Source organism: Petaurus breviceps, unplaced genomic scaffold (genome assembly GCF_028583685.1).
Source record: "Petaurus breviceps papuanus isolate PSGF00001 unplaced genomic scaffold, PetGlider_PUasm1.0 180, whole genome shotgun sequence".
NCBI classification, from domain to species: domain Eukaryota; kingdom Metazoa; phylum Chordata; class Mammalia; order Diprotodontia; family Petauridae; genus Petaurus; species Petaurus breviceps.
The window spans coordinates 6,513,782-6,530,101 of NW_027185782.1; the positions used below are offsets into that span (position 1 = coordinate 6,513,782).

A 16,320-nucleotide genomic window follows, 5' to 3' on the forward strand; every position below is an offset into this window, starting at 1 on the left:
CAGTGAGGACCTGAGTTCAAATCCGACCTCAGACAATTAACACAAAAACTAGCCGTGTGACCTTGGGCAAGTGACAACCCCAACAGCCCTAAAAAAAATGGTCAAATAAGTAAATAAATAAAAAGAACTCTGAGGTTTCATCTCACAATCAACAAATGAGAAGATAACAAAAGATTGACTTTGTCAATACTGGAAGAGTTTTGGGATGACAGGCATGCTAACACACCATTGGCAGAGCTGTGAACTATGAATTGGTCCAACAATTCTGCAAAGCAGTTTGGAATTACTAGGAGGTCAATGATAAAAAGAAAGGTTCCCCATGCATAAAGATATTTATCTGGGGCAGCTTAGGTGGTGCAGTGAGTAGAGCGCTGGCCCTGGAGTCAGGAGGACCTGAGTTCGGATCCAGCCTCAGACACACACACAGACACACACACCCCGCCCCCCAAGCTGTGTAACCTTGGGCAAGTTATTTAACCTCAATCGCCCTCCAAAAAGAAAAAAAAAAAAGATATTTATCAAATCACTCTTTGTAGCAGCAAAGAACAAGAAACAAAGTAGATGCCTACTGACTAGGGAGTGACTAAGCAACCTGTGACAATCTGAATGTAAAAGGAATATTGCTGTGCTATAAGAAACAATTATGAAATATATATATATGAATACACAGCATAGAAATGCCTTTGATAAACTGATACGAAATGAAATAAGTAGAATGAGTAAAACAATAAACAATTATTATTGTAATATAATGGGAAGAAAAACCGAAATTAATACTTTTAAGTGGTCTCAAAGAAAAGATGTGAGAGCGCTTCTCAATATTGAAGGGGTAGAGTGGGGGAGACTCAGGGTGTAGAGCACCATAAATAAATGACAGATTTTTTTCTATATGTATTAGCACTGTTAAATACTTTTCTTCTTTTTATTTTTCCCCATTGTAATAGTTCTGGGAAATACAGGTCATATAAAAATAAACACATTTTTAAAAAATAGTGATTCTAATTCTTAGTTAAGGATTAATCTATATAATGTCCTAAAAGCTAAATTTTCACAGCTTAACTTAGCTTTTGCTCCTGTAGAGCTCAGCAAAATTTCCTCCTGATTCTTGGAATAATTACTTGACATCTCTCTCTCTAAAGAATTAAGATGTTCAATTCAGAATTGCCAAAGTCAACTCTGTTCCAATAGATCCACTCAGATTCAATTCCTCTGCTTTTCCCTAAATTCAATCTTCCCTTTTGCACACCTGAAAATGCAAGCATAAGTTACTGTCCCAGGATTACTATCAATCATCTAGCCCATGGCTCCTTTCCTCCATCATACCTGTCTGCTGTTCGGTCTCGCATTCTGTCTCTTCTACGCTGTTTCTCTCTCTTCTTTTTCACTTCATCATCTTCATCACCCTTATCCCCTGCAACAGAGAAACCCATTTCAAGTCAGTTTGAATAGAAATAAAGGCAAGTTAAGCATTGAGGACCTTGTTATGTAAAGAAATTCTGTCACCTTATTCCCTGATTTAAGGATTTGGAAAGACAGATTCTCAATAGCAAAGTTAAGAACACTTGGTACCAAAGGACTTTAAAGGCTTGAACTCCTCTGGGATTTTGATGAGAAATCCATTGTTTTCCAATGGAACTGATTAAATCATAAAGATGCTAGAACATTAGGGTCTGCCAAGGCTGCTATCCCCAACCCTCCTCAAGCGTGTGGTGTCTTTCAGCTTTCAACTAGATGCCTCCATAGCCTTGCTCATTTTTCTTTCTCCCATCATTTATTCTTCCCCTGTGCTAATTTATCTTACTTCTCTTGCTTTCCAAGTCTAACAATATAATACTTCAGTTTTCCAGTACTAAAATGTATAGATTGTATTTCCTTTAAAAACATTTAAAGAGAAAGCCAAATTTCCTTGGAGATAAGAAGATGGCAGTTTCAAAGCCTCTAGGAGGTCATCTGTTTTACACACCACCTCCCCACCCCCAATCAGGCCTCATCTATTTTTCCAATTGATCTCAGTCTGCTCTATAGCCGCTTGGCCAACGTTTGCTGGCCCAACAAGTGTCTTCCATTCACAAAACTTATGAATCTATGACTTATCCAGGGTCAGAGGTGTCAGGGGATAAGGAGGAGCAATCCTAGAAATAAGAGATGGAAAAGACCAACAGGTCCTCCAGTCCATCCCCTGGGGCCAGTGCAGGAAGCCCCCTCTAAGAAAAGTATAGCCCAATGCACCAGAGTCAAGGAGCTCAGCTCACATAAGCCTGTGGCAGGGATAAGGGAAGACCCTGAAGACCAGGATCTCACAAAGAGGGCTGGGGAATGGGGCAGGAAACTGGAAAAAGGATCAATAAGCATCTGAACTGTAACCCCTACCCCTGATGCCAGTCACGAGACTGTCCCACGAAGATGGCGACCGGCGTGCGCTGCTCAGAAGCCTCTCAAAAGGGCGTGGGATTTTTGGCAAGAGGTCACTGCCTGAAACTATTACTGTTGTTAAATAGCAAAGTCATTCCGGGTACCAGGACCTGTGCACAATAAACATTTCACCTTCGCTTTAGCATAGACCCCACTGCAAGAGCTGTTTAGTGCTCTGTATGGTCCCATGCTATAGACATAATCTCTTCAATAAGCATGGATGGAAGAATCTCAGAAGGGTCAGCTAAGCCCTGAAAATATAAGAGAAGGAAAGTCTTAAGGGAGGATCCTGTACAGAAACAGGTTCATGTGAAGTGGAGAGTCAAGAAGGAATCAAACTTTGGTTCTTCGATGTTGTATTCATCTAGAGAGGGCCCAGAGGGAAAGTAGAAAGAAGGGGTGTTTGGAAAGACCAACACTGTCTCCAAGCTCCAGTTTTCTATTCCCCTCTGAAGGGTCCACTGCTTAGTCTGGTCTTGCAGTTTAAGTTGAAAACATTTCAGTGCCACTTCCCCATGGTGTGGCTGATGAAAACTACCAGCCACTTAGTAGTCTCTTGTGACCCCAGAGTTAGGTGCTCTCTGGCTTCCAGCAGGAAAATGTGCAAGAAGCCAATGAGACAGATGGAAAGGACTTGATCCAAGTCCACTTGCCCTCCCCAAGGCCCCTGCTTGGGCAGGTATTTCCCGCCACAGCCACTGAACATAAAGGAAAGGGACAGAGGCCCCTGCACTGTAGCTCAACACACTGCACCAAAGCATGGCAGTGAAAATGGAAATCAAATTCAAACCAGCAACCAAGGAAATAACAGACTGAATGAAGCTCAGGAAAAAAAAATAGTTCAGGGAACCTGCATTGGCCAAGGGGGAAAATAGACTGGATAGGATGGATGGAACCTCTTCTCTCTCTGATTTCTGTGATTTCCCCTGTCACTCCTACAGAAAAATTACTTCAGATAAGCAGAGGTAGGCTTTCTTTTTCTAATACCCTATGAGAAACCTGCTCCCTGATATCAATTGTTGGAACAAATGAAACTGTTTCCAGTAGGTGCCACATCAAAGACATCTGAGCAAATCTTTGTGTGATCCCCCTACCCTCACAGCCTTGTCCAAGCAACTGTAACACTTTCTCTGTCCCATTTCACAGAATATCAGCTCCATGCCAGGCCCAATACTTGCATACCAACCCCTCTCCTACCACTAAACCCCACTAGAAGAGAGAGAGGAAGAGAGAGCTGGAGAGTATAGGGGCATGGGGGTGAGGTGAGGATGGTGCAAAGTTAATACACAGAAACTCTAAGAGCAGGAAGATGCTGGGTAACTCCTACCTCTCCTCCTTCCTTCTTCATCCAATTCCTCATCCTGAAAAAGATACAAAGTTTGAGAATGACACAGTGTCTTTAGACAGCCAACTCCCTACAAAGAATAAGAATCTCAAACCTGCTAGCCTATTCCCTCTTCCAGTATTCTTACTGGAATACTCTTAACTCTTAATACCTTCATGGAATAAATGATGGGATCTTGTTATTTGCTAAACCTTGATATGATAATTAAGTAAATGCACAGTAAAGGTTTAGGATTTTTAACGGGGCTATGGATAGTATAGCTCAATTCCAAATAAAGCTTTTGGGAAAACAAGACTTGAATTCAGAACTGATAATTAAATGAAGAGCTCTCCTACTAGTTCTGATGGTTATTTGTTAAAGCAACACCAATAAATTAAGCTCTCATAAGCAATAAAGAATAAGAAGATTCTGAGCTAGAAAGAAAACTTAGTTCAATGCCCTAATTTTATTGATGGGCAAACTCCATAGAGGAGAGGTGATTTTCTTAAGGTAATATACAAGTAATAAATACCAGAGCCAGGATTTGAAGCTCTGAGTGCTAATCCAATTGGTCTTTCTAGACATTAGGAAGGAACAGCAGACACCAAAATTTCTAGGAAATTTGTAGGTGACAAAAGATAAAAAAAGAAAAAAAAACAACTAGATAATCCAAAATACAAACACATGGAAATAAAGAGTTTAAAAAAACCCAAACTTCCTTCAGAAACATACAGGCTCAATAAGCATACAGGTATGTTAAAAGAGTTGCCATAATGGATCTCCTGAGGGAGAATCCAACCTCTCATTGATCATTCTTCACTCATAATTTGAACTAATCCAAAACCAATGCAGTATGTATGTATGTATGTATGTATGTATGTATGTGCACACACACACCCACTCTCTATTCCTGGGGAGAATGCTGCCAGAGCTAAACAATTTAATGCAAGTATCTTCCAGTACCAACAGGTACTGAAACATCAGTTACCATCCCAGTAACATTGGGGCAGGAACTCATTCCACAATGTAAAGTTGCTACTGAAACTAGATTGTTATAATTGTTAAAAGGAAACTTTAGATTGTACCTAGTTGTCTATGCCCCAAAGAGATCACAAAAATTGGATCCATATGTACAAAAATATTTAGAGCAGCTCTCTTCTTAGTGGCCAAGAATTGGAAACTGAGGCGTACCCTACAACTGGGAAATGGCTGATGGTATATTTATGTGATGGAATGCTATTATACTGTAAGAAATGATGAAGGAGGCAGTTTTAAAAAAGCCTGAGAAAACATTCAGGAACCGATACAAAGCAAAGTGAGAGGAACCAGGAAAACAATTTATACAATAACAATCATACAAACAACACAAAGATTCAGAACTCCTCATGACAGAACATACTATTTTCTCCAGATAGAGAGAAGTAATGGACTCAAGAGTAAAGATTAAAGCATATATTTTTAAACATGATGTGAGAATTTGTTTTGCTCAACTATTCATATTTTTAATGGGTTTTGTTTTTCTTGCTTTCTCAATAGGTGGGGGAAGGTCAGAAGGAGACAATTCATAACTGAAAACTAAATTAAAAAGACTACCTAGTCCAGCTTTCTCTATAGGTGAGGAAACTGAGTCCCAGGGATAGGAAGTATTTCCTTCACCGTCAGAAGGACAGGCAGTAGAGCAACTGGGACTAGAACCCAGATTTTCTGACTCCAAATCTAAGGTTTTTTCCTACTGCACAGAACCTAGGCAGCAGGATTACTGATAACTAATATACCCACAAAATTGTATTTTTAAAAATGGAAATATCTAACTTTACAACAAAGCTACCTTTTAGGCTTGAGGATAGAAGGAAAAAAGATCCCATCACAGGTTTGAATCTCATCAATTAATTTCAAGGTCAAATGCAGGCACATTGATCCAATCAAGAGTTTTGGATCAGAATAGAAAAGCAGCTGGCTGGTGCTCCAGGGATCACTGAGAAGGTGAAAACCACTACAGAAAAAGAGAAGAGCTGAGCAAAAGTCTTATAGATGATGACCTAAGGATACTCAATGGGTAGAACATCTAATGGGCTAAGAAAGTTATATCACCTTTCAGATATCAGCTAATTGATATTACCACCATCACTGGGAAGAGATTTTGCAGTATTTGGAAATTATTTTCATTTAACACATGGGAAGTTAAATGATTTGGTAAGGGTCCAACAGTAAGCCACAGAGTGAGGAAAAGAATCCAAGAACGCTAATTTTAGTTGAGTACTCCTAATCACTGGACCCTTGTTTTTCTCAAGATTTTGGGGATTTAGAATCCAGAATAATTGACAGAGGGCTAGGATGTACTAAATTTGCTCAATATCACTTATGGATTTAGAAGAACTGCATGCTGACAAATAGAAATACTAAATTAGGTCTAGATACAAAAGACATATTCAACAAAATATCTAAGAAGACTACAGTTCTTTATGTTACTATCATATAAAGGCAATGAACATAAACATAATAGCTGCAGAAGAGAAAGATTAAGGGAGCAATTAGTAAATCAATAGAGATTTACAGGTCTGGACCTAGAAGAGATAAAAACGCAGGCAAGTAAGAATATTAAAAAAGAAAATATAATTCTATAATGCTGATATTAATACTTGATGCTTAAAGCACTGTTTTTTTTGATAGTTTCTTTCTGAAGTGCTAGGGAAAATTTTGTAGGACAATGATAACTCCTCTTATCTTGAAAAGAATCTTTAGAATCTATCCAGTTTGCAAGATTGGATAAAAGCTACTCATGGATGTATTTCTGCAAGTAAGTCCATAAAAAGTGGGAGAAAATGAAGTCTACACCAATAGTTGTTCCCTTTTATTTGTGAAAGCCAAGTAAGAATAAAGTGTGAACTAAGAAAAATTGGAAGATAGAGGTGGAAAGACAGAAGATCTATAAAGATCACTTACACCCCTGTTGCCTTCATCTTCCAACTGGTAATCACCATCTCCACCATCTGCCAGACACAAAGAAAAGAGTCAACACGGAGTTAAGAATTTGAGTTCTTTCCAACCAAACACTGAATTCTGCTTTGCTTTTGTATGTTCCCTATCCAATAATAAAGTGATAATTCTCTCTGTCACATAGTCAAAGAAGGTGCACACAAATATATATTTAATAGAACAAAGTGGTATTGTGCTTCAAAGCATATGCTAAGAGAAAATAAGTTTTAGTAGCTACTGTCAAACTAAAGACTTTAAGTATAAGCTTGTTGGCAGACTATATAATAGCAGCCAAGCTAATTCTGGAATGACTCATGACCCAAATAGTCATGGAGTGATTTTTTTGTAAGGGTACTTCATAAAACTTCTAAAAAAAGATGTGCAAGAGTTGCAGTCTATAATGGAAGGAGTCCTCACACCAACAAAACTGTGGGACTGTGGGGCACTGACATAAGAACAGTAGGACTAGTTGAAATAGACATAGAACATAAGGATCTTGCCAAAGAGAAGAAGGCTGAACTTTCAGAGAGGGAAGTGGATGCTTGTCTTCCAAAAAATGATGCAAATTCCTAAGTGTGATCAATTGAGAGAACATTCAGGAAGAACCTGAAAAGGAAATCAATAGTAGTGACTGGTGAATGCTTTTTAAGTAGTCCTAAGAAAGTCAAGAACACAACACCAAAGTCTGATATGTGGTGTGCAGCCAGAAAGTGAAAGACTCTTCCAAGGCTGGTCAAACCAATGATTTGTGTGGGCATGTATGATGCCAAAATGGCAAAGTCTCATGAATAAAAACAAAGAACTAGGAAAGAAACAAAAACTTAAGAAGATGACTAGTATTTTCATCATTTTCACCGAAGGTAAGGGCTTCAAAACAAAGGCAGGTAGAGGAAGCAATAGCAAGTGAAAATGACCGTATCTGAAAATGGGATCTGGATTTCTGGACCACTGGTTAAAGTATAAGAATGATAGGCTCCCAGAGTATGGATTTCTGGACCACTGGTTAAAGTATAAGAATGATAGGCTCCCAGAGTGTAGTACCTAGTAAGGTAAGAATGGCCTTGCCTAACTAGAAACAAAGTAGATGCCCATCAGGTGGCAGAGAGGGTGCAGTGGGCAGAGTACTGGACCCAGAGTCAGAGAAACTTGAGTTCAAATCCAGCCTTGGACATTTATTAAATGTGAGAACTGGGCAAATCACTTAACCTTTGTCTGCTAAAGTTTCCTCAACTGTAAAATGGGGAGAATAGCACCTACCTCATAGGGTTGTTGTAAAGTGCTTAGCACAGTACTTGGCACATAGTAGGCTCCATATAAATGCTTATTTCTTAAGGCATCTTTCCATCAAACAGGGAATGGCCAAACAAACAGTGGCACATGACCATAATCGATTATTACTATGCAATACAAAACAATGTCTATGAAAGATTCAGAGAAGCACTGGGAGACTTACAAACTAAAGATTAAAACAGGAGAATATACAAAACGACTAAGACTGTGAATGAATAAAACCCCAAACTGAACAAACAATGTATATTAAAATGACCAATGTACCCCTCTCCCTTCTATATATATACAGAACATATATATTATTGTATTATTGTTCTAAAATTTCTTTTTTATTCTATATTACAAGGGATAGCTGGCTGTGGAGTGGGTAAAGACATTTAGAAATGAAGGTGCTATAATAACAAAAGATAGTACTGTTTTCTATTTTTATATAGTCTTGCAAATGAAATCAGCAGAATTTAAAACTAAAAAGCGGGGATAGTTGTAAAAAATGTGTGCATACATATGTAAAATATACAGTATAATCATAATGTAAGAATAGCAGGAGAGATACTCACATTCAAAGGAGTTAGGTTTCAAAAAAGGAACCACCACTAAATCCTATGGCTTAAGAAGTTTACACATAATATATCAACATTTATAAATAACTACTATGTGCCACAAGCTATGTTCAATGCTGGGGATACACATATAATGAAACAATTCCTGCTTGTAATGAAATTCTAGAGATATTAAAAGAAATCTGCAAATTTGAGCTCCTAAGTATCTCTGAGTGAGATGGAACCAAGGACTGCACTATTTTCTAAAGAAAAAGAATGGGTAAAATTAGAGGAGAGAATGACAATGGATAATAAAGATATATTTATGTGAGAAAATAGGAACCAAGGGAGACAGGACAGAGCATGATAGAAAGCATTTGGATGAAGAGTAGTGGAGACAGAAACAGAAGGAATATTGTCCATGAAATATACTTGAGACCACCTAGGCAGAGAAATAATTTAGGAATGAGATTATAAATCTGGTAAAAAGGTATGATATATACAGTAGAGGGAGGACTTTGATTATTAGGATATTTTGGGGCATGGTCTCTCACTCTCTGTTCAAAACAGAGAAGCTTGGAAAGCAGCTTGGGCAGGATGTGAAATGAACAAAAATGAAATTCCAAAGACACACAATTCCAATGAGCAGGGAAAGAAACAGATGTCAGATGATGTTGAGGTTGATTTAATGGAGAAATTATCAAAGAATATAGATCTGAAAAAGACATGTACATAAAAAGTTCTAAGAAAACTGGAAAGCATTTTGGCAAAAATTAGGTTTAGGGGTAGCTAGGTGGCGCAGTGAATACTGGCCTTGGGAGTCAGGAGGACCTGGGTTCAGATACAGCCTCAGACACTTAACACTTACTGGCCATGTGACCTTAGACAAGTTGCTTAGCCCCAGTTGCCCTGCATTCCCCCCTCCAAGAAGAAAAAAAAAATTAGGTTTAGTCAAACATCTTCAGATTAGATATAAGAACCGAATATGAAAGATTCTATAATTTAAAAAAAAAAGAATGAGATCTGGTGTCTTTAACAGATCTGATTAGGGTGAGAATTCGTAACCAATCATGGGATAGAGGCAATCACAAAAGATAAAAAATTTTGGTTAAATGAAATTTAAAAGTTTTTGTAAAAAAAAAAAAAAATCAATGAAATTAAGAAGACGAAGGAAAGCAGTGAAGTAGAAAGTCTCTGCATCAAATATCTCTAATAAGAAGGACCTTACTGGGGCAGCTAGGAGGTGCAGGAGGAGCTAACTTAACACTTACTAGCCATGTTACCTTGGACAAGTCATTTAACTCCAATTGCCCTGCCTTCCGCCCTCCAAAAAAAAAAAAAAGGACTTTATTTTTAATAAGGTTCTGATAGCCAAGATAATCTAGGAAACACAAGACTAAGAGATGGTCCTCATTGGACAAATGGTCAAAAAATAATTTTCAAAATACTTTTAACCATAAGACAGCATATGAAAGGGTGCCTTCCTGCTATGCTGAACCCTTCTCTTAAAGGAACTTCAGCTTCCAACCAGCAGTCATGCTTACTGGTGAGAGTTCATTTTATCTAGCTGGCTCCACTAGACCTTAACTTATTAGCTTAGTTGCCACGCCCCCCCCTCAATTCTAGCTCTGCAAACAGTAACTAGATAAATACAACTATTCTTCACAGAAAAGGCATGTCAAAAGATTACCAGAGGGCTCCATTCACCAACCCTCATGCCTTCATTCTTCCTTGACCAACCTTTCCCTATTTATGTTATCTCCTCCCTACCCTTTATTTAACCCTCAAAACTTAGCACAATACCTAACATCTTTTTCATTCATTTAATTTACTGACGAGAAAAATACAAAAGTTTGCACTTCACATTCAGCAAATTGGGTAAGATGACAAAAGATGGGAATAGGCAATATTTCAGGGGTTGGGAAAACATATTGTTGATAACATATGATTTACTCCAACCATTCCAGTAAATAATTCTGAATTGTGCAGAGAATGACTAAAATGTCTATAACATTTTAAGCCAGAGATCTCACTGCTGGGCATAAGCCCAAAGAAGATAAAAGATAGAAATAAATACCCCACATTTATCAAAGTATTTATAGCAATACTTTTTGCAGTAGCAGCAATATTCTCTTTAAAGAGTGGTAGGAACAATACCTTAACCTCTAGCCTTATTCAAGTCAATTTAAAAGTACTGTGACCATCCTCAAAATAGGATTGGCTCAAGAGACTAAAGACTTAGGCTGCTGGCATTCCTATTTGCCTGAGTGCACAACAGCCTTGAGGAGTTAGTTCGAGGCCCTCTCTGATACCTGGCTGGTAGACCACAATGGGCAACTCAGGCAGGGGAGCTCTGCTCACCTGAATGAACTTGAGGTGTCTTCAATGCTTGTCCTTTTTGAATATCCTTCTCTTGTATGGCTAAGGAAATCTCCTTTTGTTAGGTGTTGAATGACCTTTCAGCTTTTCATTTTGTATAAATATCAAATCCACTCTACCAGAGGAATGGTCTGAGTCAGGCTCAATCCAGAACAAAAAGCATCATTAAAAAAAACTTTAATAAAGATGGCTTTAATACCAAGAAGAAATCTCAAAGTTGCCACTGTTAGATAAGAAACAGAGGACCTAAAAGGTACCTAAAGGTCTCTTTTACTGCAATGGCATACAACATTAAAAGACCATTAACATAAAAGATTTTGGTCACTGCAGAGACTTGGACAATGGATGTAGTAATTTCATTTAAAGAACTACTCCACACAGTGTCATGAATCATTTTAATCCATATTTGTTAATAATGTTGCTTATAAAAGAACTAGGAGGAGCTGTTAATGAAAGATAATAAAACAGCTACCATTTATACAGAGTTTTAAGGTTTATAAAAGCACTTTACAAACATTCTTCAGTGTACTTTTCCCTCCATTTTTATCAAATGTAAAATTTTTCTTCTACCTCTGACTTTTAAAATCCTTCAGGTCTTCTAAGGAGGCTTTCTGGGCTTGAGACCAGTTTGTATTCCCCTTTGAGATTTCAGATGTGGGTATATTCACCATGTTGTCCCCTCCTGAATTTGTGTTTTGATCTTGCCTTGTCACCAAGATATTTCTTTATAGTCACTGATTTTTAAAAATCCTTCTTGCTTATGTTTGCCCTTTTTCCTGGCTTTTAAATTTGATCTCTGCTTCTGGGGTCTGGGGGCACTGTCCCAGAATTCTTGTGCTGGGGCCTCAGGGACTGGCAGCTGGATGGCCTGGGAGTTTACCAGTGCTGAGCTGGAGGTAGTGTGCCCTTGGTGTTGGTGCTCCCTGCTCTTCCACGCTGGGGCTCAGGATTTCCCGTCTGGTCCACTGAGGTGGGGCTCGCTGGAATGCCTCCAGTCCTGTACTGGTCCCCTTCAGCTACAAGAGGGACCTTTCCCATTAATGCCCCTAGCTGCCTGAGCTAAACACTACCATACCCCATCCTTCAGATGGTTCCACTATTCTAGGATTTTTCCTGGAGCAATATTCTCTAGGTTTTTCAAAGTCAACAATGGAAGGTGAGAGTGACTTACTGTTTACTCTGCTGTCTTGGTTTCCAGTTTAAATAGGTGACCTTCAAATATTCAGTCTGTAGGCTGATAGCCCCAGGAGCAGCTGCTGCTGCCACAGGCCCTGTGCAGGACTGCATCTTTCCCACCCAGTTCTGACAGACCCCGGTCCTGTGCTTAGAGGTCTGGGAACCACCACTGCTACCTGTGATTCAAGTCTGCTAGGGTCTGCTCTGGCTTTACTATGGTCCAGTTTGAGCTGCTGCAGCTTGTGTGCTAGACTGTGCTTCTCTCCCAGTCCAGTCCAAACATTCTATCATATGATACAACAACCCTGAGAGGTAGGTGATACCATCCCCATTTTACAAATGAGGGAACTGAGGCGGGCAGAAGTTACGTGACTTATCAGGGTCACAGAGCTATAAAGTATCTGAGGCAAGATCTAGAAGTTAGGTCTTCCTGACTCCAGAAATCTAAACATTGTACTACCTATCTGCTTAACTCACTTTTATCTCTTGACATTCATCTGCCAACCATTTGTGAATTACTTTTCATCTCATCAATCAGATTTGATGAAAGATTTATAGATAACAGGTATGATGTGAGTATGATTAATCCACCAATCTCCCAAGAAGAGCAATGGAGGTCATCTCAGTGCCTGGTTTTCCTTGGTTATGTTGTAGTTAATAAATGATAATCTTCATTTAGCCATTTTAATTAATGCCTCTCTCCCAAAGTGTAGGTTAATAGCTGATACCCTTGGCTGTGAAGGATGTAGAATAACCTTGTCTAGCCCCAACATGGCTCTAGCTGGTGGAAATGGCTCCCAAATGGATCTTCAACTGAAGGGAGGACTCCTCTGCCCCAGGGGATATGATTCCTCAATGGTTTCAGTGGGATGGACTGCTTTGCAAACAGTTTTTGGTTTTTAAATAGGGTTAAGCCTCCTTGATTTAGAAAAGACTTGGCTAGAGCAGAGAAAAGAAGTTCTACCATCTTTAGAGGGTGAAGGGGGTTTGCAAGCCTGTAAATTACTTTAACCAAAGATTAAAGGATGATCTTCCAGAGTGTATGGCTCTTGATGCTTTTGGTTTCTCTGTCATCTGCTGGCAATCATTTCTAGGAACAACTCATCCCTTACCTTCTCTTTCTCTCTTTTTTTTTGCTTTTTGGAAGGGGGGAGGTAGGGCAATTGGGGTTAAGTGACCTGCCCAAGGTCACATGGCTGGTTTTTGTGTTAAGTGTCTGAGGCCAGATTTGAACTCAGGTCCTCCTGACTATAGGGCCGGTGCTCTATTCACTGCGCCACCTAGCTGCCCCATCTTCTCTTTCAATAGCCTGAAAAATGGCAGCCCAGGATGGGACTCCAGGTTTTTAACCTTCCAGATCTTGTTGACTGTTCTCTATCTGGTTTGACCTAGAGTTGAACCAAGAAGTAGAAACCTGGCTTGGTAGCCTTTCTTTCTGTCTAAGAAGCATTGGCCAGCCTACATGGCTAAGTGTTCAGATATATCCAATTAGGCATAAGAGAGGGATCTATCAAGATCTTCTTTTCTGCTAAAGATCTAATCATGTGCCTTATGCCCTTAAGATTATTGTTAAATATTCTATTTTCATTAGAGGACTCATTTTTGAAAACTCTAATTATGTTCATTATCGTTTTGATCATATCCTCTATAGTATATGTACCTGATGACAGTTCCACTACTGATTCAGGAATTCTATTATTTGTGTGTTTCATGGTTGGCATTAAATACCTCACACTTCCTAGAACAGAAGTGTCAATTTTGTGGGGTGTAGTTATGCAAGTGCAAAAACACCAGTCTTTTCTAATTTAGAGGTGTGCTGAATTCATAATATTGTATTTCTTTTTTTTCTTTTTGGAGGGGGGAAAGCAGGACAATTGTGTATATTACGTGTCTGAGGCTGGATTTGAACTCAGGTCCTCCTCACTCCAGGGCTGGCACTCTATTCACTGCACCACCTAGCTCACCCTATAATATTGTATTTCTTAAGTTAACAGATGATAGGAGAATGGACAATTAAATAAAATGGCTCTTACAAAAATACACTAGAGTGGGAAGCCATCTTTGGAAGGTAGAGCCAGTGGTCATTAATGATGCATGTATGTGTACTGCTTAAGGAGTCGAGTCTATACAAAGACTGTTCTTGATGGCAACTTCAGCAACATTTCAGAAGGACATATGTACAAGCAGTTCTGCTATAACACATTATATATAGTCAAGACGATACTTGCATAGCTATACAAAATCACACAACAAAAACTACAAGACCTTTGGAGAAAATGGGGTTGGGGACACAACACTCAAACTTGGTCCTGGGGAAGGCACTACAGCCTCAACACAAGTATGCCCCACTTTGGAAATCGAATCACTGACAAAGCTAGCCACTGCTTCATGAAGCACATAGTTGGCATCCCCCTATGGCTAGAAAAGAAAGATCTTGAAAATATCCTATTTGATGAGGTGTATTTGAGAACACCTCCAAGTCCCAGCCCAGGCCCTTCAGATGAAAGTATCATATAGAAAACCATCTCTGGTAGGGTTTTTCCCTAAGCAGGGGTCAAATTTGCATATGTTAAGGGTCTCCTTGTATTCCCTTCCCTTTTGTGTCTGCCTTCCCCACCTCTCACTCTCTCAAGTGTTACATCCCCCATCCCCTCCAGCAGCTCTCAGCCAATCCTGGGTCAAGGAAGAGGACCACTTTCCTAGTTGGAGCCAGATATCTTTTCTTCCCATAGGCTCCAACTTATGCTAGTGCATCTTCTTCATCAGTAAAGGTTCCTGCCCACCTTGATGCTACCCTATCTCTGTATGCACCACTGGTGCAGTTTTCCTTGATGAAAAATCTCACATAAGCAACTGCAAAAATCACACTATGCTCAAATTGTTCCCTAAATATATCAACTGTGGGGCAGCTAGGTGGCGTAGTGAATAGAGCACCAGCCTTGGAGTCAGGAGGACCTGAGCTCAAATCCGGCCTCAGAGACTTAACACACTTACTAGCCATGTGACTTCAGGCAAGTCACTTAACCCCAAATGCCCTCCAAAAAGCAAAAAAAAAAAGAAAAAAAAAAGATATGTATAGTTTAAGGGGCAGCTAAGTGGCACAGTGAGTAAGAGCACTGGCCCCGGAGTCGGGAGGACCCGGGATCAGTTCCGGTCTCAGATACTTAACACCCACACAAAATAAATGGCTGTGTAACCTTGAGCAAGTTACTTAACCCCAACTGCTTAAAAAAAAAAAATCAACTGCATTAGAACAAATTTGAGTTTTCAAAATAAGCATTATAGCAGTACTACTAAACAGGCGCCATGGTACTCAGAGGAAAGTAGTATCTAATGCTATAGATATTGAGAAAGAAGGAGCCAAATGCAAAATCTGAATTATTCCCATGATCTTTTTGAGTAGCTCTTGGTCTATCTGGTTATCTATAGATTTTTCTAGTTCTGGCATGTGGTTTAAGAAATTGGTGGCAGAGCCAAGATGGTAGCTCTAAGCCCTCCCCCAAACCCCTCCAAACAAATTCTGAAGTGGCAGAACCCACAAAAAGATGGAGTGAACCTATTTTCAGTCCAAGACAACTTGGAAAATCAGCAAGAAAGGTGTGTTGTACCAGGGTGAGACAGGAGCAGAGCCCAGGACAGGTTGTCAGCACAGACCAGCCCCTAGAAAACCTGGAGCAGGCCTCAGGGGTCAGTCCACAGACACCAAAGACAACTCAGAAGGTCAGCAGGAAAGGTCTGTCGCACCTGGGTGAGAGCGGAGCACAGTCTAGCTCAGACTGCGCCAGTACAGCCCTGGCCCCATCAAACCAGGAACAAGCCCTGGGAGCTACTGAATCAGCAGTGGTAGCAGTAGCTTCTGGGGCTCTCAGCCCACAGATGGAGAGAAAGAGATTACAGGGGTCTTTTTGCTAGCACCGAGGCAGGACTCTATGGCTTTGCCCATACTTGGATCTAGGTCCCAGTCCTGGGTAGCAGTCCCAGAACGAGGAGGAGCACTAGCACCTCAGAGCTTGTGGCTGCAGTGGAGCGGGGGACCCTCTTCACAGTTCCTGGGGAAAAAAAGAGTGCTTCACTCACAGACCACAGCACAGGCCAGGAGAGTAGTAAGTACCTTTCCTTATATTACACCACCTTAGAAGAACCGAAAACTTACAGATCCCTAGAAGTATCTCTGAAAACCGCTGCACAAAACCCCTGAAGCTTGGGACAGTTCATCTTCCACCC

At 39.9% G+C, this 16,320-nt stretch overlaps 1 protein-coding gene across 2 annotated transcripts in view; it reads right to left on the reverse strand.

The window, feature by feature from the left end:
- The window catches only part of AKAP8 (A-kinase anchoring protein 8), a 63,791-nt gene that overhangs the window by 23,852 nt on the left and 23,619 nt on the right, over positions 1–16,320 (reverse strand). For both annotated transcript variants that reach the window (XM_069086946.1, XM_069086945.1), the window contains exons 7-9: positions 6,680–6,726; positions 3,740–3,773; positions 1,324–1,411 (exon numbers count right to left, since the gene is read on the reverse strand). In XM_069086946.1, the coding sequence (XP_068943047.1) occupies positions 1,324–1,411; positions 3,740–3,773; positions 6,680–6,726 (169 nt within the window). The remainder of the gene's footprint in view (positions 1–1,323; positions 1,412–3,739; positions 3,774–6,679; positions 6,727–16,320) is intronic.